The 21,474-nt window shown below is 34.2% G+C and overlaps 4 protein-coding genes and 1 long non-coding RNA gene across 5 annotated transcripts; 2 read left to right on the top strand and 3 right to left on the bottom strand.

Moving 5' to 3' along the window:
* Nucleotides 1-1,334: 1,334 nt before the first annotated feature.
* Nucleotides 1,335-3,582, bottom strand: LOC103847069. Its single transcript, XM_009124108.3, is given in 3 exon segments — nt 1,335-1,811; nt 2,730-3,050; nt 3,053-3,582. Coding segments are annotated over 3 exon segments (1,122 nt in total). The 5' UTR covers nt 3,542-3,582; the 3' UTR covers nt 1,335-1,499.
* Nucleotides 3,583-5,313: 1,731 nt separating this feature from the next.
* Nucleotides 5,314-7,131, top strand: LOC117133075. Its single transcript, XR_004456917.1, has 2 exons — nt 5,314-5,391; nt 5,471-7,131. It is a non-coding gene; the product is annotated as an uncharacterized LOC117133075 (long non-coding RNA).
* Nucleotides 7,132-10,300: 3,169 nt separating this feature from the next.
* Nucleotides 10,301-13,165, top strand: LOC103847060 (probable 2-oxoglutarate-dependent dioxygenase At3g111800). Its single transcript, XM_009124096.3, has 5 exons — nt 10,301-10,670; nt 11,005-11,252; nt 11,850-12,180; nt 12,533-12,825; nt 12,936-13,165. The coding sequence occupies exons 1-4, from the start codon at nt 10,332-10,334 to the stop codon at nt 12,785-12,787; spliced, it is 1,173 nt and encodes a 390-aa protein (XP_009122344.1). The 5' UTR covers nt 10,301-10,331; the 3' UTR covers nt 12,788-12,825; nt 12,936-13,165.
* Nucleotides 13,166-14,475: 1,310 nt separating this feature from the next.
* Nucleotides 14,476-16,938, bottom strand: LOC103847049 (PHD finger protein ALFIN-LIKE 2). The gene is made up of 5 exons (XM_009124085.3): nt 16,657-16,938; nt 16,541-16,573; nt 16,236-16,458; nt 15,127-15,253; nt 14,476-15,037 (listed from the first exon to the last, which is right to left on the bottom strand). The coding sequence occupies exons 1-5, from the start codon at nt 16,751-16,753 to the stop codon at nt 14,765-14,767; spliced, it is 753 nt and encodes a 250-aa protein (XP_009122333.1). The 5' UTR covers nt 16,754-16,938; the 3' UTR covers nt 14,476-14,764.
* Nucleotides 16,939-17,390: 452 nt separating this feature from the next.
* Nucleotides 17,391-20,096, bottom strand: LOC103847038 (GDSL esterase/lipase CPRD49). The gene is made up of 7 exons (XM_009124074.3): nt 19,598-20,096; nt 19,110-19,187; nt 18,737-18,877; nt 18,547-18,623; nt 18,111-18,260; nt 17,629-18,016; nt 17,391-17,450 (listed from the first exon to the last, which is right to left on the bottom strand). Exons 1-6 carry the CDS (start codon nt 19,706-19,708, stop codon nt 17,803-17,805), a joined length of 771 nt encoding a protein of 256 aa, XP_009122322.1. The 5' UTR covers nt 19,709-20,096; the 3' UTR covers nt 17,391-17,450; nt 17,629-17,802.
* Between the last annotated feature and the right edge of the window lie 1,378 nt (nt 20,097-21,474).

The raw sequence follows: 21,474 nt of genomic DNA, 5'->3' as shown, positions 1-21,474 counted from the left end.
TAATGCCTCGTGGAATTTTATGCGGATGTTTTGATTTTATGGTCGAGAAATATAAATGGAAGAATATATAACGCTTTGTGTGATTCTCTTAGCCACACAAGGCAGTATATCTCAAACTTCTCATTCCAGGTTCTTATAACCAATCTATGGGGGTGATTGGTTGGGCTTTACCTTCCTACTTTAGCTTTATTTATTTTTAAATCACTAAATTTTACTAATCATACTGTAGCTTTACTTTTAAAAATTAAAATCACAAGTTTTTATTTAGTTTTACTAATCATTAGCTTTATTTTTAAAGCTACAGCAAAAAAAATAAAACAAAACTTTTTCTTATGTATTTTAGGCAAAAATGCTACATCATCTTTTTATAGGCTGTAGAATCTGTAAAATGAAAAAAAAATCTATAATATCAAATAAATTATATAATCATAATAAAAACTTTTGTAAATATTTTAATTTTGAATTTGAGTGTTTTTTAATTATTAAGATATTTAAATAATAGAAATATTATTTACATATCATATTTTAAATTACAATAAATTTTGATAATTTATAAAAAGTATTAATATAAATTATTTTAATTCATATAAAATAATAATTTTATATATACAACATATATTAAATATATTTTATTTTAAAATATCTACAGCCTATAATCTTAATCTACAACAAATTTAACTACAGCAAAAGTCTCTGCAAAAAAATTTTACAGTAACAATTTTACAGCTACAACCAATTTATCTACAGCTAAACATCTACAGCTAAATTTTTAAAGCTACAGTCGAACCAATCATCACCTATATGTGTTTACTAATCACAGATAGAAAAACGGGAGGAGTTGAACCGAATTAAACCGGGTTGGTGACTATTTGCATGAGCATGGAGGGGTACCGAGTATGAAGTGGATTTGAAGCTTGGTAGAAATGTGTATTTGGTAGATATATAAAGTGATGGAGTCGTGGAAAGAATTGGTAAGATATTGTTTTCAATACTTTGCATTTCTGTATTCATCTATATGACCAGTATTCACATGTACACTACTACTACAACCACCCAAAAGCGAACCCAATGCACTGGCATGAGATTCCACAGACATGGTTTAATTTAGTTCATATGCCTCTTTATGCTTTCATGACCAGCTAACAAAGTAACAAGAGGCTACAATTTAATGTTCAATTCCCTTTAACTCGAAATACCTTAAGCTATCCTTAACATACTAATGCATGCAGACATGGTCTCCAAATCTTCAAGACATTCTAACTTATCCTCTGCCAACCAGTTTTCCAAAAAAGTTCCAGTAGTCTAATTTTTCACGTCATTGCTTTTTTTAAAAATTAAATTTGGACATCGAGACATTGTTGTAACCAAAAAGTTTGATTATCATTCTTCTTCTTCTTTTTAAATCACTCAGATTTTGTGGAATAGTAGAAGTAACAAGAAGACTTGTCCCTAGTCCCATTTCAAAATAAACAAATTAAACAACAATTCTTAAGAAAATTCTAAGGTTTGATTCTGTATCTGTCAAGTGGATCCTTGAAGAAGAGACGCTCATGGTATACTCTCCATGCGTAATCCTCAAAGCAAAAAGACTTAAATCCCTTTCTCTCATCACTTCTTGATACTCCTTCCTCCTCTTCTGCGTACTCTTCTTCTTTGTCGCCGTCACTGATATCTCTCAGTGGCGAAACCATAGAGTCCATGGGAAGTGTAAGCATCAATGTCATTGTTACAGACTTTCTTGGATCGTCAAGTTTTCCTGAGCACCCCACCGGTCGATATCTCACTCTTTTGAGCTCTCCATTTCTCCAAACCTACAATTTTCAAATTGTTTTGTAGCAGGTCTAAAGTTAAAACCAATTAACTAGACTATATATCACAGAATGCTTCGGACCATAAAGACTCGTATATAGTCCTTTGATATCAAGAATCACATGATCAAACTCAAACTTGGTATGTGCGTTCAACCCGGTTGAGTTACAAACGGTTGAGTTACAAACGGTTGAGTTACCACATACCAACTACCAAGTTGAGTGAAACTGTTCAACTTGGTATGTGGTATGAAGACCTATATGTTTCGGTTTCTTTTATCTTTGTGTTTAATGCTTTTTATCAAAGAGAATGTTTAATCCACGAACATTTTAGTTTAATGGAAGGAAGTTGTGTTAAAAAAAAAGTTAATCTATAAATATAAATTATTTTTCAATCCAAAAATAAATTATTTTTCACTAGGATCTAATTTTAATTTTCCTAAAATAAATAAAAGATGAGAAACTGTTACATTTTATAGGAAACCTTGTTGATTTTTTGGACAATTGCTAATGCAATATAAGGAAATGAAATATGTTCCATTTTTAAAATGGAGAATTCTCAAATTCATATTTTCTTTCCCAAAGCCATTAAAAATCTGCCACAAAAGAAAACACATTCCCATATAATCCATAAACACCCCCCGTAAATCTCGCCTGCTCCTGCTCCACAATTATTTGCTGTTGTCAACAGTCTCAGTATTGGAAATATCAAAACTTCTAGTAACTCTTTTTGATCAATGCGTGGAAAAAACATTTATTTTGAAAAGGACATGCATGTGTGTTACTGTTATCTGATTGACATAAAATAATTCGAAGCAGCGATAAAGTTCCATACCATCTCAAAGACGATAATGCGATAATTAAACTGATTAACAATTGATAACCACTTAATTACGATCATTAAAAAAATTAGAGACTAACCTGAGCAATGTCACCCAACGTCACAAGAACCGACTCAACTCGAGGCGATACAGACACCCAGCCAGACTCGGACAGCAAACAATACTTCTGTTCCCTTATCTGGTACTGTAAACAAACAACAAACGGATAAAACCCGTTGGTTATCGCCGGTTTATCATCCGGAACATCTTGGTTAAGCCACATCATAGTACTAAACCGGGTCGAATCATCTCCAACCGGGTTCTTGAACCCTAACGCGCTCGCCAGCATCTCTACAGTCTTCAGCCCAACTTTCTCCAGACACCGAGTGAACTCGCCCAGTGAACTTAGCTTTAAGCCTTTAACTCGCCCGACTCGGTTGTACAGTCTGCATCTAAGCAAAACGACGGCGTTTCAGCGTCGGCTTCGTAGCCAAGTGGCCAGTTCTTTGGAAACGTTGTTTCCTTCTCCTCCTCACTTAGCTCTATGAGCGAGAGAGCTTCGGACTCGGCAGCTTCAGCGAGTCCAGAAGGGAGGATAGTATCCGAGTCAACGAGTTGGAAGTAGCCGAACTCTGTAGCGGCGGAGATAAGATCGCCGCGGCTCTCGGTGGAGAAAGTTACTGTCGGCAGAGATGCAACGGTGGAGGATAGGACGGAGGAGCGGCGGTTGGGGAGTGAGAGGTTAGGAGGGAGACGGTTGAAGAGGCGGGAGAGAGCGTCGGCGGTTGACTCTGACTTGGTGGTGGTGTTGGGAAGTGCGCACGATGGAGTTGGTGGAGGAGCCGCCGTGGCTCCACCGTTGATGTTTGGAAGTTGGTGGTGGTGGTTCAGGTGGGCCGAAGAGGAAGCCATTTTAATATATCGATGCGACGTTGAAAGAGAGACAGCTTAAATGATGATGCAAGTGAGTACAAGAGAAAGAGTATTTGTTAAAACATATGTAGAACCTTGCGTGTACGCATGGAGCACACGTGTGAGTGTGTGTTTAGTTTAACCTGATTTTGTAGATTTGATTTAAGATCGTACCAAATAAAATAAACTGGGCGAATAAATCAGCCGAATGTTTAATTGATTGATTAAGCCAGAACAAATGGATTAACTATAAAATTGCAAAAGGATATAAGAATTTTACATACGTTGTAACTTGTAAGAGAAGAGGAACATTTTTGTATAAATTTTCTTTTCGCTAAAAACACATTTTCATATTTGTTTACTAATCATATGCGGCTATTTTGTTAGGTCCTTCGGATTGAAACATATGCATGTTTATGTGACATAACAAAATTTCCCAACGTAAGAAATTGTAAAATAAAATGTATTGTAATATAATAAAGGTTGGGAATATTTGGACAAGCCAACCTAATAATGTGAATAGTATATTACAATAGGCAAAAATAAAATACATATATTTTGTTGAGTTTACATTTATTTTTCGTTTTGGTGAATTTACCTCAACTGATGTATTTAGTTAAATATGAAAATCAGAATCATGTTTTGGTTATCTGATAAAATTAAATCATATAACTAGACAAGCTAGGGTATGTGGGGTGATGTCAGGATAAATTAATGAGTTTGTGATATAGTTTTATACGCATGCGCATATGTATAAATAATACCTTATAAAGTTTAGGTTGGGTTGTCCAAAATATTCCCAACCTTTTGCATATATTATTATTCTCAAATGTCCCTTACTTTATGGGTGTTGTATGTTTGTATATGGTCTAAGCCAGACTAGTCGCAGAATTATTGGTTCCCCACTTTCCTCACACTTATTTCCTTCTTTTAAGATCCATTTACTTTAGTTATCTATTCATCTATATGTCCACTATCTGTCCTCCAACTCCAAACATAGTAGCCCTGGCGTTGAACCATCAAACTCAAGATTGTCAATTAAGGAGGTCTTGGTATTGAGCATTGAGGCTTCGTTCTCCAAGTTCGATGCGATGTTAACTTACCGGGATTGGATGTTATATGGACTGGTTTTTAGGAAGTACAGATGTGGTTCTGATCTCGAGGTAGTAAAAAAGCTGGTGATCAAAGGGAGAAGATGAGGTCTGATCTCAAGGGAGAAGATTTGGTGTGTTGGAGAATCATAAATATCTCTTGAAGCTTTTGCTATCGGCTCATCGTGGAGGAGCAATCAAAACAAAATTTAGAGGAATTGCTTTCGTTCAAATATATGGTTCCTCCTGGTGTTAAAAGAGTCCTCTTATATGAAATGAATATTTTAAAGCTTGGCTTATTGTTAACACTTAACCATGATGGATTATTCACTTTATATGTATATCCAAGTGTATTATCTTAAAAAAAATTCTGATTAAATCCTTTTGCTTACATAGAAAACGAAGAAAGCAAATAGCTGAACATTGCCAAAACAAAAACAAATTCCACTTAAGATATTTGACTAATGACTACTATTGACGTTGTGTTAAAAAGGAAAAGAGACTACTATTGTGTCTTGACATTAGTGTGTGTCCCCTTCAAAATAAATCAGCAGCAATGGGAGTGTAAACATAAGAAACGTAATTGATTCAAACTCTCTGTAAGGTCATGTTTATCTGGAAACATGAATGGAGTTACTTGAGAGGAGGACTAACAACATTGGATCGTGACTGATTAATCAATAACATCTATCATGACATTGCATGTGATACATCAACTTTTCCCGCAGATCCCACATTATCATCTAGTAGAAGCAGCAAGTAACTTAAACAAGAGACTAAAAGGGTTTGGAATTTTGGTGTATTCATGCTACAAAAGCTTTAAACTTGTTGCATATAGAAGCAGCTAAACCAGTACTAAGGAAGTGTTACAGGGAGCCTGATAAGTCTGAACCTTTGCCATTACATTTACTGAGAATCTTAGCAAAAGGTATGAAAGAAGATCATTATGTGAGGGATGAAGGAGATGTTGTATACTATAAAGCAGATCCTAATCTTTATGGAGAGATCAAGGTAACAGCAAGTTAAAATGAAGCAGACAGAGAGGGAGAGATAAGCTGTGAAACTTATCCATTTCTGACCAGCTGAATTTTTTGCTTATCAATGTTAATTTTTTTGTGTTACCACTAGAGAGTTAATGTCTCTGAATACAATCAGATTGAAACGACAAGTTTGTTTTCAATAGACAATACTGAAGCTATATATACAAGATACATTGCATTGTATTAGATTGACCATTCTTAAGGTTAATATATATATGGATGCTTAAACCAAACATTTTTTTTTTTTTTTTTAAAACCAAACATTTTCAGTTTTTGTTAGTTTGTATTTTAAGGTTAGTTTCAATAATAATTTCGGGATGATGAATCTTGCTCTGAAAATATACATCAAAGCTAGCTAGAGCTACCCCCAAATGTCGTAGCAGCAACTAATATTTGATATATATCTGCATGCTGGTTTGATGCTTCTTGAGGATGTCTTAAGGTACTTCAAGTTAATACGAAGGAATATGCCGTTGTGGCCGCTCATGATCATTCATTAATCAGGCACTGTGAATATATATTCTCAGCCAGTCAGGAAAGCTTAAAGAGGCATATGAGCTTATTATACATGTGGAGGTGGAACCTCATGCTAGTAGTACATGTGGTTCGCTATTGAGTGGTTGTAGTGAAAACATGGGACTATACTGAGATTGCACCAGTTGTTGCTAGGCAAGTCTTTGAGCTTGTCAGAAAAAGACCAAAGTGCTGGTAAGTCTTTTACTATGCTTGCTTTTGGGTAGCTGTAGGCAAGTCTTGTTGCTTGTGGTCTTTCAATATGTAGTTGGTTACATTTGTAAATGTGCCTTCTATATTCAATGAACCATGTTTCCGTTATTGGGAAGCCGACCTTCTATTTATGGAACATGGTCAACCAACCATTTTATAATACGAGTTTTGCCCATAATATATGAACTGAACCATGTAAACTCTTAAACTCTGCTTAATTGATCTAAAAAGTAATCTTGAATTAACGAATATAGTTGGCAAGATAATAACTAAAAAAGTTTGATTGGTTTGTTGAATTTTCTGCGGGCGCCTACTTTGCTACAGCATGCCACAAAAAATAATTATCACTTACTTCCTTGATTTTTTTTGTCTAATTTTGTCATAAGTTAAATAATTATCATTGCACTGGCATAAATATGGATGGTTAGTCACCGTCCACTGCTAAAACAGATATAAGGCACCGTCCATTTACATAGTTAAGAAAATTATTGATACATTACAAACTCATTTTGCAGATGTGCGTACTATTCCATGGAACACGAGTCTCAATGTTACACATGTTTAACAGAAGGACAACACATAAAGGGTTGTTGAGACGACTTGGTGATATGAAGAGACGTTGCATGCTCGTTTTTCAGATGGTCCAGCTCGGTTTAATAAGTTCGTATCAACTTTATTTAGGAGGAACGTCAGGGTAAACGTCAGTTGAAGGAAAAAAAAAAAAACTTTTTACCATGAAACAATCTAGGGGGCTCGTTAGGGTATGGTTGACTCTGGCGTGCGCAATGGTTATTTGAAGAACTCTTCCCACTTTGGTGCTCGTGACGGGAATGAGAATTCCATCCAATGGAGAAAATGGAATTGCTCAGCGAAATTGACAAAGCCAAAGCAATAAAATAAAGAAAATAGAAATGTTTATTAGAATGAGTAACAAAGCCAAAAGTAGTAAGAAAACCAACGCATTAAACCAATCTGCAGTCGTCCGATTCATGCGCACAATTTTCCTAAGTTTTGAACTATTAAGAACACTTTGATATCTGAAGTAAAAATTCATTTTACACATAATAGAGATTATTAAAATTAGCACAATTCTGAGATATGAAAGTTAAAGGTCAACATTCTTCCAAAATGTGAAGTCACATCCCATCATGAATTTCTAATAGTTCATTCTCTAGGTTTTATAGTCTTCAAAATTTAGAATTTAATTAATGTTATTATAAGAATTTTTCAAAAAATTAAAATATCTGATATACTTTAGATTTTTTTTAAGATAATTCATTCAATAAATCCACTGATATTTATTTTAAATAACATAATATACAAATATTTTATGTTGATTATTATGTTCTAATGAAAATGTAGTTGAAACTATAATTGAATACCATTCAACTTTAAAATCTCTTAAGCCTACTTACAAATATAAAATACAACAATGTTGGATTTTAAAGCATTAATATTTAATTATTTTCTGAATTTTGATTGGATTATATTAAAATTACAAATTGAATATCTCCCCTTTTCAGTTTTAAGGACGGGTATATCTTTTGTTTTACACGTTTTTAGAAATTTAATTTTTTATAATTGTATTTTTAGTCATATTTGTATGTTTCTTTGTATAATATTTTTTTAAATGATTAATAAGAGGTTTTAATAATTATATTAAAATAGTTGGACCACACCTATATCAATAGGTCATGTTACTGTTTTAATAGAATAAACTAGATCTGACCCTCCCTTCAAAAGGGCATATATATATTTTTTATTTTTTATATTTTTTAACATTTAATTTTTATATTTATGTTTTTAATCATATTTGTGTTTTTATTATAATCATATTTGTGTTTTTCTTATAATCATATTTAATTTAAATTTTGATAGATGTATTAGTTTTAAATATGTCAAGTTGCATAACTATACACTATGCTATATGTATTTTAGAAATTATTTTTAAACTTTATGCCTAAGTTTGTAACATATTATATTTTTTTAATAGTTATCTAACATAATTAGTCAAAAATATTCGTATTAAAAACCCAATTTTGGAATCGGCCGGAAAATCAAGTCACGTACTCTATTAGACATGAATTATATACCCGAACAACAACCCGCCCCAACCCACCTCAAAGAACGAACAAATATTTTGAAAAATGTGAAAAAATAATTTTAATATGTTCTGTTAAATATATATTACATTGTAAGTATATTAATTTTATACGTTTAGGGTTGTATTAATTTCATTTTAAACATTTTAATTTTTTAAAACTGTTTTATCAATTTAATTTAATTATTATGCCAAATTCTTGTGTAATTATTAAGCAAGTTTATTCTTTACATCAATACATATTCTTTTATAATAAAAATACGTATTTTTAGTTAACCAGATTTAAAATAAAATAAATAAAGTTCTAAGAAAAAAAGGAAGTTATGGGTTCCTAGAATTTAGGAAAAAAAGAAAAGAAGAAGTTACATAAGAGGAAGAAATATGCAGATTTAGATGTCGTTATATAAGAGTTGGTTTATTTTTTTAAAGTACATTATGGGAAAATAGCTGTTAGACTAAACCTATATCAATGGGTCATACTGCTGCTTTAATAGAATACTAGATTCTAACCCGCCCTTGAAAGGGCGGGTATATTTTTCGTTTTAATTTTCTTCCGAAAAACTTAATTTTTATATATATAAACACAAAAACTTGAAAGAATCGATTCGTACCAGAATAGATATCAGAATACCTATGTTTAATTTCAACGTGTAGTAATAGCTAATAGTTATATATAATTGTCAATGGAAATATTTTTTTTTTGAATATCCAAAATCACAAATAAATTAAAATATTCTTAAAGTTATTAAAAATATAAATCAGTGCATATAACCATTTAAAATATATATATATCAAACATATTTGACAATATATAGGTAAAACCCATTAAAAATTGAATAACACTGGGCTTTTTTAATTGCACATATGGATGAATTATATGGAACATGTCATATATGGTCATATTCTTTATAAAGTATATTAACATATTTTTTTGGCGAAACATGCTACAGGGATTATAGTCGAACATGTCATCATTTTTGTTACATACTCAAATATATTATATAAACATGGATTTTAATTAGTTAAGATAAGAGTAGTGGATCCCTACAATATAGGAATAAAAGAAGTGGTTTCGATTTGGCTCAAAAAAGGAGAGGTTATGATATATAAGGTTTGGTATTACTTTTGTATTTTGTAGAATAAAGCAGTTATTTTAAAAGTAAGTTCAGTTAGACTACACATATATCAATGGGTCATGCTGCTGTTTTAATAGAATAGATATGTCAAGTCACTAAACATTTTGAGGTCATGCCAACATTCTCATACAATACAGTTAATAAACTGATCTTAGTTTACATTAAGAGAAGTTGAAAGAAACTATTGTAAACAATAGCCGGTTTTTAATGGTAAAATATCTACAAGTTTCACAAACAGTAACCATACAAAGAACTCCAAACAAACAATGTGGATGTATATATTAGTTGGAATCGTTCCACATCATTTTCAATCTTTCTATACCTATTAGACAAAATTTAATAGCATGTTAAACACGTTTTATAAATGAAGAAACACATATGGCCGCAATCCTATGTGCCAGACTCTGGATTCTCTCGTCGTCTATGATTTCGGTTTGCCCTCATCGGTTACGGTTTCATCTGTTACTTTCTACAAAGAAAGATAGCTAACATGGCTAATTAATAAAACCACATGCAAAAAATTCCAAATATTTTTTTATTATATATTTGTTAATCACGTTTCCTTCTCCTTATGGCTTTCTCTTTCTTTGTCTCTAACCATATAATCACCCTATATATAGATAACACTACTTTCAATACTTCTCATAAACAATATTACAAGAACTAGAGCAAGATCAATAAGCCTAAATAGAAAACATGAACCACCAAAACGAGATTATGATCAAGGAAGATACCACGGACGAGAACGGCCTCAACACTATGAGCGACCAAGAAAATACCAAGAAAGGCCTCGGAGAAAAGTGGCCAGAACCAACCGTCCGAGTGCAGTCCCTAGCCGAGAGCAACCTTGCTACCGTCCCCGACCGTTACATTAAGCCGCCGTCTGAACGCCCTGATCAAACTATCATCATCAACCACCAACCTAAAACTGCCGCCATCAATATCCCAGTCGTAGACCTAAACAGCCTCTTCTCCGGCAACAAAGAGGAGAGGGAGAGGATGTCGGAGGCATGCCGTGAGTTTGGTTTCTTCCAGGTAAAAATGGCCTTTGATGTTTTGGTTCGGTTCGGTTCAGTTGGCTTTCTTTTTGATTTATTGGTTTTCCTCGAGTTAAAACAATACTTTTGATTGAACTTGATTTTACATTTTTTTTGTTTCTCCGTTAAATTTGATATATTAATATAAATAATCAATAATTTTAGTTCAAATTAATAAATATTCTTTATGTAAGTAATTTTGTTTTAATGCGAATTTTTAACTAAATTGTTCATGAATTTTCATATTTATTGCAGCAAAATTCAGTTTTGAGTGTAAGAATATACTGACTTATTTTGTTTCGGTTTATACGCATGCATGGTGCTATTTTCAGGTGATCAACCACGGGGTGAGGCCAGAGCTGATGGAAGCGGCTAGAGAAGCTTGGAGAAGCTTCTTCAATTTGCCTGTCGAGGCCAAAGAAGTTTACTCAAACTCCCCAAGTACCTATGAAGGATACGGCAGCAGATTGGGTGTGGAAAAAGGAGCTATTCTTGATTGGAATGATTATTACTTCCTCCATTATCTGCCTCTCGTCTTGAAGGACCTCAACAAATGGCCTTCTATACCTTCCAACATTAGGTATTACATTAAGTCTCCCATCTTTTTTGTGGGTTGTCTATATAATTAACTAACTTGGTGTTCGGTATGAAATTTGAGAAATTGTAGCTAAGTTAGTTGATCCTTAAACTTAGTTTATTATTTAAAACGGATCATTTATAGCAAAGTTTTGAAAATGGTATAGGGTGGTCAAAACTAGTTGGTATTTTTTTTTTTTGCATAATAAAAGAACACTATCATTATGAATTTATGATTGTGGTCTTTTAAAATATTAAAAGTTATATAAATTAATCAAAACTTCAAGAAAACTATACATGTGTTGTTAAATATGATGATTGGCGATTACGTGGTTGAACATAAGAAATCGTATTTGATTTTGTGATCAATTGTCACTGTTTTCTGTTTATTGCAAAATGTTGCAGTATTTCAGTCACATTTTATTCATTTAAGAGTAACTTATCTTCTAAGGAAAGGCAAACCTTTTAATGTAAAAAGAGATCTTAAAAATAAATAATCCTAAATAAGTAACCTAATTATGTTTTCTTGTCCTTACTCTCTTCTTGTCATTCAAAAAAAAAAAAAAATTCTCACTTAATATAAATGTATATATTGATATAGAGAAGTGATGGATGAGTACGGTGAGGAACTAGTGAAGCTAGGCGAGAGACTTACGAGGGTTTTATCGTCAAACTTGGGACTAAAAGAAGAACAACTTAAAGAGGCATTTGGTGGAGAAGCCGTAGGTGCATGTATGAGGGTTAATTATTACCCGAAATGCCCTCGACCAGAGCTTGCCCTTGGCCTCTCCCCTCATTCTGATCCCGGCGGCATTACCATCCTCTTGCCAGACGATAAAGTTGTCGGCCTTCAGGTCCGTTACGGTGACACGTGGATCACCGTCAATTCTCACCCTCATGCTTTTATCGTCAATCTCGGTGATCAAATTCAGGTAACCCTATTTTCGTTTTACGTTTTTGTTTTTAAATTTTAATTGCTTAAGGTCTAAGTTTTCTTCTTCGTTTATTTTTTTTGTAATTAATCTATTTCCAGTTATTTTACTAACTGCAACATATATACTTATGATATATATATAAAATTTGAATAAAATGTTGACAAAATAATAAATTTTATGATATATATGGCAGTGGGTGAAAGATGATTCTAGTTATTGTCCCACGTTTTAGACATGTCTTAAAAAATCACTAATATGACAATCAGTTTCAACTTCAGGCAATTTTCTAAAGCATACATGTTTATGTAGCTATACTAAAGAAAAAAAATTATGTTTGTAAAAATGGCAGATACTAAGCAATTCCATATACAAGAGTTCGGAGCATCGAGTGATAGTGAATTCACAGAAAGAAAGGGTGTCACTTGCATTCTTCTATAACCCCAAGAGTGACATTCCTATCCAACCACTGCAACAACTTGTCACATCTACTAATCCTCCTTTATATCCTCCCATGTCCTTCGATGAGTATAGACTCTTCATTCGAACTCAAGGTCCTCGTGGCAAATCCTACGTGGAGTCTCATATATCTCCTCTTGATAATTGATATCTACTTCAAATATGTCTGACAAAAGAGAACGAAATGTAAGTTTCCTTGCTTATGCAACTCAACTACTAGTGCCTACATATTATTCTTCAGTTAAGCAATGTATATACATTAATCTTTTTGAGCAATGTGTATATTATATGAATAGGTTATTTGGTGAGGAAATCGAAGTAATGGGATATCAAAAAGATACCAGAAGATTCTACTGATCAACGAACACAATATACTGGATATCAAAATGAATCAATATACCGAAAATAATCTATTGTAGTTTATTATTTATGCAATTTATATATTCTATGGTCCTATATGTTTACAGTTTTATATTGTATTATAATATAAACTCAACATAATGGAGGTTTCTTTTTATATCGTTTATCATTGTCCTAAAGTTGATATCTTCTATCTTTCCAACAACAATTACCTAATCCACATGTAGTGCTGAGGGTTATATTTGATTGGCCAAAAATTACTTATCCAAAATGACAAATGTATTGCTAAATTCGAAAGATTTGACCGACAGTATAAAATTAGATAACTAATATAATTGTTAAACCTCACTATCACTGTATCACATGATGTTAGGCTGATTCCGTGATTGTTGAAGCATTCTAATCGGTAATCATGTTTTCTCTACTATTAGTAACACCAATAATGGAGCTAATTGAAAATAGTTTTTCATGTATTGATTAAGCAACTAATCTACCAGACAATATGTTTCATTAAAAATTAGCATTACATACCAAATGATGGACATGTGAAACGCAATAAATATCTAGTATCTGGTACATAGATTATTTTATGTATGTGTATGTAACGGATAATTCGTGTTGACCATTTTGTAAAATCTTGTTAGATCCGGTTTAAGTTCTTTATAATATAACTAAAGGGTATAAGAAGAAGACTGGGCGACAAACTAATAGCAGGGTTGATCAGATTGATGATTTTCACCGGCTTTAGAATCCAATCATAGTTTTTACTATTAATCAATGATTTAAAAATTTTGTTAACATTTTGTACTCGAACTAAATTTTTACTCAAAACAAAATTTTAGTGTAATGGTTGAAAGATGTTATTCATATAACACTGTGAATACAGCTTGCTTTGGTCAACTTGTAAACAACATATTTGATTTTAAGAGATAAGATTCGAAACTTGGTAACATGTTACTGTTGCGGTAAAGATTAATCTAATGAATGATCTAAACATAGTGCAGCTTTGTGATTGGTAACATGTTACTGTTGCGGTAAAGGGTGTTTCGAGAGTATGGTTAGCAATCACAAAGTAGGCTGTAATCTCTTACCATTCTTTCTTAGATTCTCTTTAACTATTATTATATATGCTGTTGCTATTTCAAACACATACCAAAAAAAACTGCAAAACCACTCTGACATAGATACATTACTATTTCACTAGTTTTTGTGTGTGTGTGTTTTAACCATATGTGAACTAGATAAGGTAAAACCATTTGCAATGAGCAGATTGTACCCATTGGGCAAATCTGGGCCCGGTAAAATTGATGGTCACTATCTATACTTCCGATTGTACAAACCTAATATGTTTAGTCATCTCATTGACCTGCAATGGCTCTCTACAATCAAAATCTGCTTTGGCATCTCACATAACTTCAGAAGATAATCTCCTTAAAAATTATGAAAACAAAAATCTTAACATAGATGGAAGAGCTATCAGACAAAAAGAAAGATTAACCATAGAGTGCAAAATGCAGTTCAATGCTTAAGATTCAACTACATATACAAATCCCCGGCTGACACATTTGATGGAACAAACCAGTTTCTTATCTGAATAATAATACTTAAAACAGTTTGCTACACTCTCTCAACTTCTTGAATTCCTTTTATGGAGATCCAACGAGAGAGTTTTGTATGCTTTAAAATTAAAAGGTTAAAAAAAACAGATGATAGAAGAAAGGTTGATTAAGACATGAGAACCAGAGTCTCAGGGAGATGGTGATGATCACTGTCTTCCTCCTTTCTTTGCACAGCAAGGAGGGCATTTATACTGCTTGATGCTGTCTGCTTTGGCGGGAGTGATCTTCACGCATTTTCCATGGTACCAACGTTCACAGACATCACAGCCAATCCAGAACTCATCTTGTGTGTAATTGCCTCCGCAGCTTCCGCAGAGAGTGTCTCCATGCTCGTCTTCTTCCTCTTCATCCTCCTCCTCTTCGTACCTCTCTTCCATCAGTTTTGGTGTTGTGCTCTTTGGCTGCCCTTCTATTGATCTCTGCAACAAACCCATTTTTTTTTTGTTTTTAAAGGATAGAAACCAAAAAATCTACAAATCAGAAAAAGAAGATCACTTATTCAACGTACCTTAGTGCCACCGTTTCTGGATTTGCTTCCGGAGTCTGAGCTTGGTTTATTGTCTTTGATTGGTTTCCTACCAGTCACTACATCAAAGAGAGTTGGGAGATCGTTGATCAGACTGAATAGCCGCTTCCTGCAAATTCAAACTATAAGTTTATGGACATGGACATAGAGATAGAGAGATCTACAATCTTCATAATCAGTACACCAATGGTGAACCTGTGTGATGTTTATCCAACATGATAAGTTTCTAACTATCTAAGTTAACATTCTTCATCCTCGGGAATAAAGTCTACAACATTCTTCTGACTAGTCTACTAAAAATACAACCGAGGGATGAAATGATAGAGAGAGACCATCCCTTTAGAGATCTGTTCATGTATAATGGAACTACTTCTCTCTTGAAGAAGAACAATGAAAAAATAGTAACAACAATAAGATTGTTTTGTAGATTAATTTAACACTGATATAATGTCATTATGCAGCTTTCACATATCCTTTTTACAGGAAAGTTCTTAAGGTTCCAATGCATCGGTTTACTAGTTACTAAGATTTTCCAGATGTAACAATGAAACAGTGAAATTCATAACATGCATGCTTCACAAAATATCGTTAGTAACATGTTATAAGACTATATACTTGACTTTTAAGAAAATCAAGTAATAACAACCAAAAAAAGCAAGTTTCAAGTTTTGTCATTACAATATCCAAAGAGCTGAGAAAAGTTAAGACAGATGAAAGTAAAGTAACAATCAAGAGGTCCATAAATATAAGTCAACCCACATCAAAACATCGCCTATGAAAAAAAAAGATCCACACACATTCAAAGGGGTAAATTACAGCAACCAAAGGCAATCAATTTCTCTTCCAAACAAGCTCAGTGATTAATGATTATCATAAAAGTCTAAAAACTTTTCACTGTACATTTTATCCTTTAAAAGAGCCAAGAAACATAACAGGAAAACAAATATAGTTTCATGTAAAAAAGAAGACCAGAGCCCATTGTAACAAAGTAAAACAAAAAAAAAACAAGACTTGGCTTCATCAAAACTCAACACAATTGAGAACACTGTAATAAACTGTAAGAGGGTTAAGAGAAGAGAATACACACACACCTCTCGTTGCGGTTAAGGCGAGCACCAAAGTAGAAAGAAACAGAGAGCAACCAACAATCACTATGAACAGCAACAAGCGAGAGCCAATCTTTCCTCTGCATACCATCTCTAGCGAAATTGATACCAAGCGCAGGCTCAGGTAGCTCCGGCGGAACTTCCTCCGCCGGTAGATTCACTTCCCACGACTCATTCGGATGTCCATACAAACACAAATTCTCCTTCTCTACACACCAAACCAAAAAAAAACAAATCTCAATTAACAAAAGGCGAAAACTTTCTTAACCGGAACGCTAAACCGGACTTACCCGGATCGCATTGAGAGTAAAAACCATCAACATCTGAAAAAAAAAGGAAAAAATCGAATTAAGTTAGGCATTATTAGGAAGAAAGGTTGGAACTTTAGAGATGGGTTTTGGTTGACCTTTGGTTAGAGCGCGAAGAAGAGCGGCGCGGCGAGAGGTGTAGTCTTTGAAGATCTCTTCGACGGTGCGAGGGTTAGAGGAGACGGCGGCGGCCATGGCTGTACAGAGAGATAAGAGTTTTCTTTTTAATGTGTAGACGTGTAGATCAGTTGCTAGTGGAGAAAGATCGAGGTTTGTATCAATGGTTTTTGAGACAGGATGCGTTCGGACATGGAGAGAGAGAAAAGACAAGATGGGAGAGAGAGAGTTTGGAAGGAGATTGGAGGAGAAGAAGAAGAAGAAACACAAGAGAGAGAGAAAAAAAAGCTTTTTCTTTATTTAATTGAGTCTGGTTGCCCTTATTGGGCCGGGTTTTCATAGGCTTAGGCCCACACTAATCCATCCTGCTTGTATATCTAGAAATATAATAGTATACAGGTATATATTATTTTTCCTTTTTAATTTGGTTTTATAGTTTTTTTTTATGGTTTCTTTGTATTTTCTTCATTTTATTTGTGCTGTCTTTTACAGTTTTACTATGTTGTTATTATGTCGATTAAACCAAACATTAGCTCTCGTGATTAGGGTTTAGGGAGCAACGTATGTGTAATGTGTGGTCCAAGAAAAATATAAATTATTATGTCAATCATATAAATGGTTTACTCCCACTTTTTATAGATAAAGATGGTACAAGTGACGAGACTATCTTTGACCAAGTAATGGATTACAACTTTCATCTTACCTAACTTTTATACAAATCAATCTTAAGATATGTAGATAATAAAGTAAATAGAATACTATTTATTTCAAGAAACTAAGGGCAACATTATCACAACGTACCAGCTGGTCGTTAAGGGCAAGGGACCCACAAAAACACCAGGACCGAGGAGAAAAGTCGTTATATAAGCAACATCCCAGCTCGTCCTTGTCCTTTGATATCTCTTGCGTCCTTTGCTTTTTTTATTTTAAGGATTTAAAATTGTCTTAGCGGCCTAAGGTTCAATAATTAGATAGATCATAGATTCAAGAAACTACGAAAACAAATACTTATTACTTGTAAATAACGTTTCAGAAGAGAAACTCGTAAAACACTCTAAGAACAAGACGACAGTATATTATATAAAGCTTTTGTAACTTGTAAGTTGTTGTTGTGTGTGTTGTAATGTTTACTCCCATTGTTCTTCCCAGAAGTACGTCCACTCCGAAGAGTTCAACGTCGTTTTGCCATCTGCTGCAACAAGATCATAAGGAGAGTCCTCTGAGAATTCTGTTGGCATCGATTTCCAGTGAAGAGACGGTCTCCACTCCGCTTCCTTAACAACTCTCAGTATCTCTGCGGCCACCAGCTTGCTTCCTTGTGCTGACAAATGAATCCCATCTCTGTCACAAAACATTTGATTGAACAGTCAAGATCTATATATATATATATGTTTTTCAGAGCTCAAAATTTTGTTATGTATTTTGAATTACTTACGTGAAGCAAACGGTTTCCCAGTCATCTGCTTTCTGAAGAGTAGAGAAGAGATCCACTACTTGTAAGTCGAGCTCTTTGCATAGCTCTACACAAGCGTCTGAATATGTCTTGCATAGCTCGTTTGTGCGGATTACCTCGCTCAAGTATGGGCTTGTGGGAGCAACAAAAAGAGTAGCACGGAATTAACTAGTGTTCTAAAAATCGGTCTACACCTAGTTGGCAAATCAGGTCTGAACGAAACGATTTTTGAAACAAAATCGGTCAAGCAGTCCATGACCTAAACAATAATCTTCTATAAAAGGCTTAAATATTGCTACAACATTGTATTTAACTAAGTCCAGGGAAGTTCCTCGGAGAATCGGCTCGTCTGCCACCACTTGATCTAACTCACATGGGTAGCCGACAAAAAAAAAAAAACTAAGTCCAGAGAAGTTACCTCTGGTTTTGACGAACTTTGGCTTCGTCCACTGGAGGGCAACTTAGAAATATGATACGAGTTGAGTCTGAAAGACTCTGATGAAAAAAACATTGACGATTACAACTTAATACCACTTTAAAAAGATTTTTTAAACTTGATAGACAAGAGAAAGACCAAGAATGGGTAATATATATGTAAGGTAAGTAACCTGAAGATGAAGAGCGATCTTCTTCATGTTATCAACGTATTGAGTTAGTGGCACGTGAGGTCCTAGACCAGAAGGATGAGGTCCCATTGAGTCGTTTCCTCCAAAATAGACGACTACAAGAGAAGGTTGTACAACGGCATCCTGCATCCGCTTACAAGTTATTTTAAATACCTAAGCTCATTTTTTCTACAAAATTATCAAATCCCAGGAAAGTTTTGTAAGAGAAAAACAGACAACCAAGAAAACTCGAGCCAGACAAACAAGAGACATCTCTCTGGTAACAGATGCAGGGTCTTAGCATTCAGAAGCTAAGAATCTATACATTTTCTCAGGAGAGAAGAAAGAACCAAACAAGAGAGTAAAAGAAGAGTACCTTGGGGAACACTTTCTCAACAACCTCCAAAGCACGAGTTGAGTTCCATCCATAATATCCTCGCAGAATGATGTCGGCCTATACACGTTAGTTCACACAAGAGAAAAGAGTCACGTATTTTGCATTAAATGCATTTTCCTTTGTACGTACTAACATATCCTTCCACACGGACCAAAGCAAACTCATGTCGGTAAAGCTTATTGCTTTTCATTTTTGGACATTAACTTCCATAGAAAGAAACCAAACATCCAAATAGAGAAACAACATCAGGGTTCTGACTCGTCCATAACCTTAAATGATTTTTTTCCAAGAACCAATGCCTAAATTCAGAAAACGGAATGCGAATCCAAAGAACTTATTTATTGTTAGGGAATAACAAACAGTAATTAGACACCAATACAAACCAGCGAGTTAATGTATACTAATCAAACCACGGATGGATACCAAAAAAAACGCAAGTTACAATGAGTGAACGAGAGAGATTGTACCTTGCGAGCATAGACCTCGGAGAGAATAGCACCCCAGCCACCATGACCAAAGCTCATCTGGACGATGGATGATCCAAAAAGAACGATCTGAGGCCGCGACGGTCCAACCATTACCTCTTCCTCTGTTCACAACAGCTGAAACTCACCGTTTCTTTCTCCCCTTCTCTCTCTGTATCGATCTCGCTCACTCTCTGGGGGATTAAATACACGAACGAACGTCTATTTCATTTATTATTATTATTATTTTTTAACAGCAGAAAAAATACAATAAAAGAAAGACAAACAAATAAACGAAACAAAACAAAAGCCTGCTTTATATCATCAGCAAATCATGTCGGGCATTACTGTTATTTCCTATTTTAGGCATCCCTATCATTCTCTTCTTCGTTTGTAAACTATATATTCAATAACATATAATTTCATTAATACTTTGATATAATAGATGCTACAAATATGTTGTTTATGACTTTTCTCTTGAAAGAAATGTCGATAAAAATAAAGGAAGAAAATAAAAAAGAGTACGGGGTAAGAAGGGAGATTAATGAGCATTGATATAATTGGTTGGTTGGTTGGTAAAGGGAGCACCGAACTTATGTAGATCAACCATAATCTCATTCATTGCCCCCTCTACTCAACTCTCATCTTTTATATAACCACGTGAAAAGTGTTGAACTTTGAGTTTGTACTTAGCATCTATTCTTGGTCAAAGTTTCATGAATATGATAACTAACACAAGTGAAATGAAATAGATTTCTGTTTTTGTAACCCAACGGCACTTATGCTTTTTCTTTAGCTATTGTGGAAACTTTTTGTTCAGACCCAAGACTGTTAATGGCTAGTAATCTTCCAGCTATCTCCCTAAAAATATTGGTGACAGACCCTTCATGTTATGCCAGATAAAAAAACAAACATAAAGGTGGTAGGGACAAGAATGAAGCACCTGATCAGGGTCGGGGGTAGTAGGCTTATCCTCTTGGGATGATTCAGGATGCGGCAAAGTACCAAGAAACCCTCTCGTAATCACCTTTTTTATAAGTGCAAGTTCTCAGAAGAAATTTGGAAGAACCTCACCAACAAGCTACGACCGATGCATTATACTAACGATTGGGAAACGATCATCCGGGCCCTAACAGACCAGACAAGCAATGCGACACGGTTATTCCTATTCAGATACGTCTTCCAAGCTACATTGTCTGCTATCTGGAAGGAGCGGAATGGCAGAAGACATGGAGAAAGTCCTAATACCCCTGCAACCTTGATCAAGAGTGTGGACAAGGCAGTGAGAAACCGAATCTCCAGTCTGCGTCTTAAAGGAGTGTGCAAGCATACTAAAGCCATGGAAACATGGTTTTCAACAAGATAAACTTTGAGTTTTATTTTTTTCAGCTTATATAAAAACTCTCAATTTCTGTTGCATCCATTGTAAAAAAGGTTTTTTCTTGAATAAATTTAACATTCATTCAAAAAAAAAAAAAAAAAAAAAAGAAGGACTAGCATAAAGGAATGGTTGGTTGTTAACCCCTGAGACATTGAAAGTAAATTAACAGATCCATCTGAAGTGGTGCTTTAGGATCTTCCATTCCATCTATATTCACTATTTATAATGCATTCAGGCATTCCATTCCATCTAACATATTGTATCATGCAGCTTAGATAAGATGCATAACGTACACAAGAGCCAACGAATAAACAATTGAAATATAACCTGATGAGACCTATGACACACTGAAAATACCAAAGAGAGAGTAAACGGATTGGATCGTAACCTTGAAGGTAGTCAGAATGTTTTCGTCTAGTTCAAGAGCTCTCTTTGCTGTCTCCTGGGGAGCAGCTGATAGTAAGAGAGACGAGATTTAACTTGGACGAGGCAGTAAGAA

The sequence above is a fragment of the Brassica rapa genome, chromosome A01 (assembly GCF_000309985.2).
Source record: "Brassica rapa cultivar Chiifu-401-42 chromosome A01, CAAS_Brap_v3.01, whole genome shotgun sequence".
NCBI lineage: Eukaryota > Viridiplantae > Streptophyta > Magnoliopsida > Brassicales > Brassicaceae > Brassica > Brassica rapa.
Note: the sequence above shows the minus strand (reverse complement) of the source record. Positions and strands in the feature narration are given on the sequence as shown.

Coding starts and splice junctions, on each gene's coding strand:
- LOC103847060 (XM_009124096.3), top strand. CDS start 10,332: ATGAACCACCAAAACGAGATTATGATCAAGGAAGATACCACGGACGAG. Junction 11,253..11,849: donor TCTATACCTTCCAACATTAG/GTATTACATTAA, acceptor ATATTGATATAG/AGAAGTGATGGATGAGTACG. Junction 12,181..12,532: donor ATCTCGGTGATCAAATTCAG/GTAACCCTATTT, acceptor TAAAAATGGCAG/ATACTAAGCAATTCCATATA.
- LOC103847049 (XM_009124085.3), bottom strand. CDS start 16,753: ATGGCCGCCGCCGTCTCCTCTAACCCTCGCACCGTCGAAGAGATCTTC. Junction 16,574..16,656: donor TCTTCGCGCTCTAACCAAAG/GTCAACCAAAAC, acceptor TTTTTTTTTCAG/ATGTTGATGGTTTTTACTCT. Junction 15,254..16,235: donor CGCCTTAACCGCAACGAGAG/GTGTGTGTGTAT, acceptor TTGAATTTGCAG/GAAGCGGCTATTCAGTCTGA.
- LOC103847038 (XM_009124074.3), bottom strand. CDS start 19,708: ATGGTTGGACCGTCGCGGCCTCAGATCGTTCTTTTTGGATCATCCATC. Junction 18,878..19,109: donor TTGAGAAAGTGTTCCCCAAG/GTACTCTTCTTT, acceptor AAGCGGATGCAG/GATGCCGTTGTACAACCTTC. Junction 18,624..18,736: donor AGATCGCTCTTCATCTTCAG/GTTACTTACCTT, acceptor TTTTTTCATCAG/AGTCTTTCAGACTCAACTCG.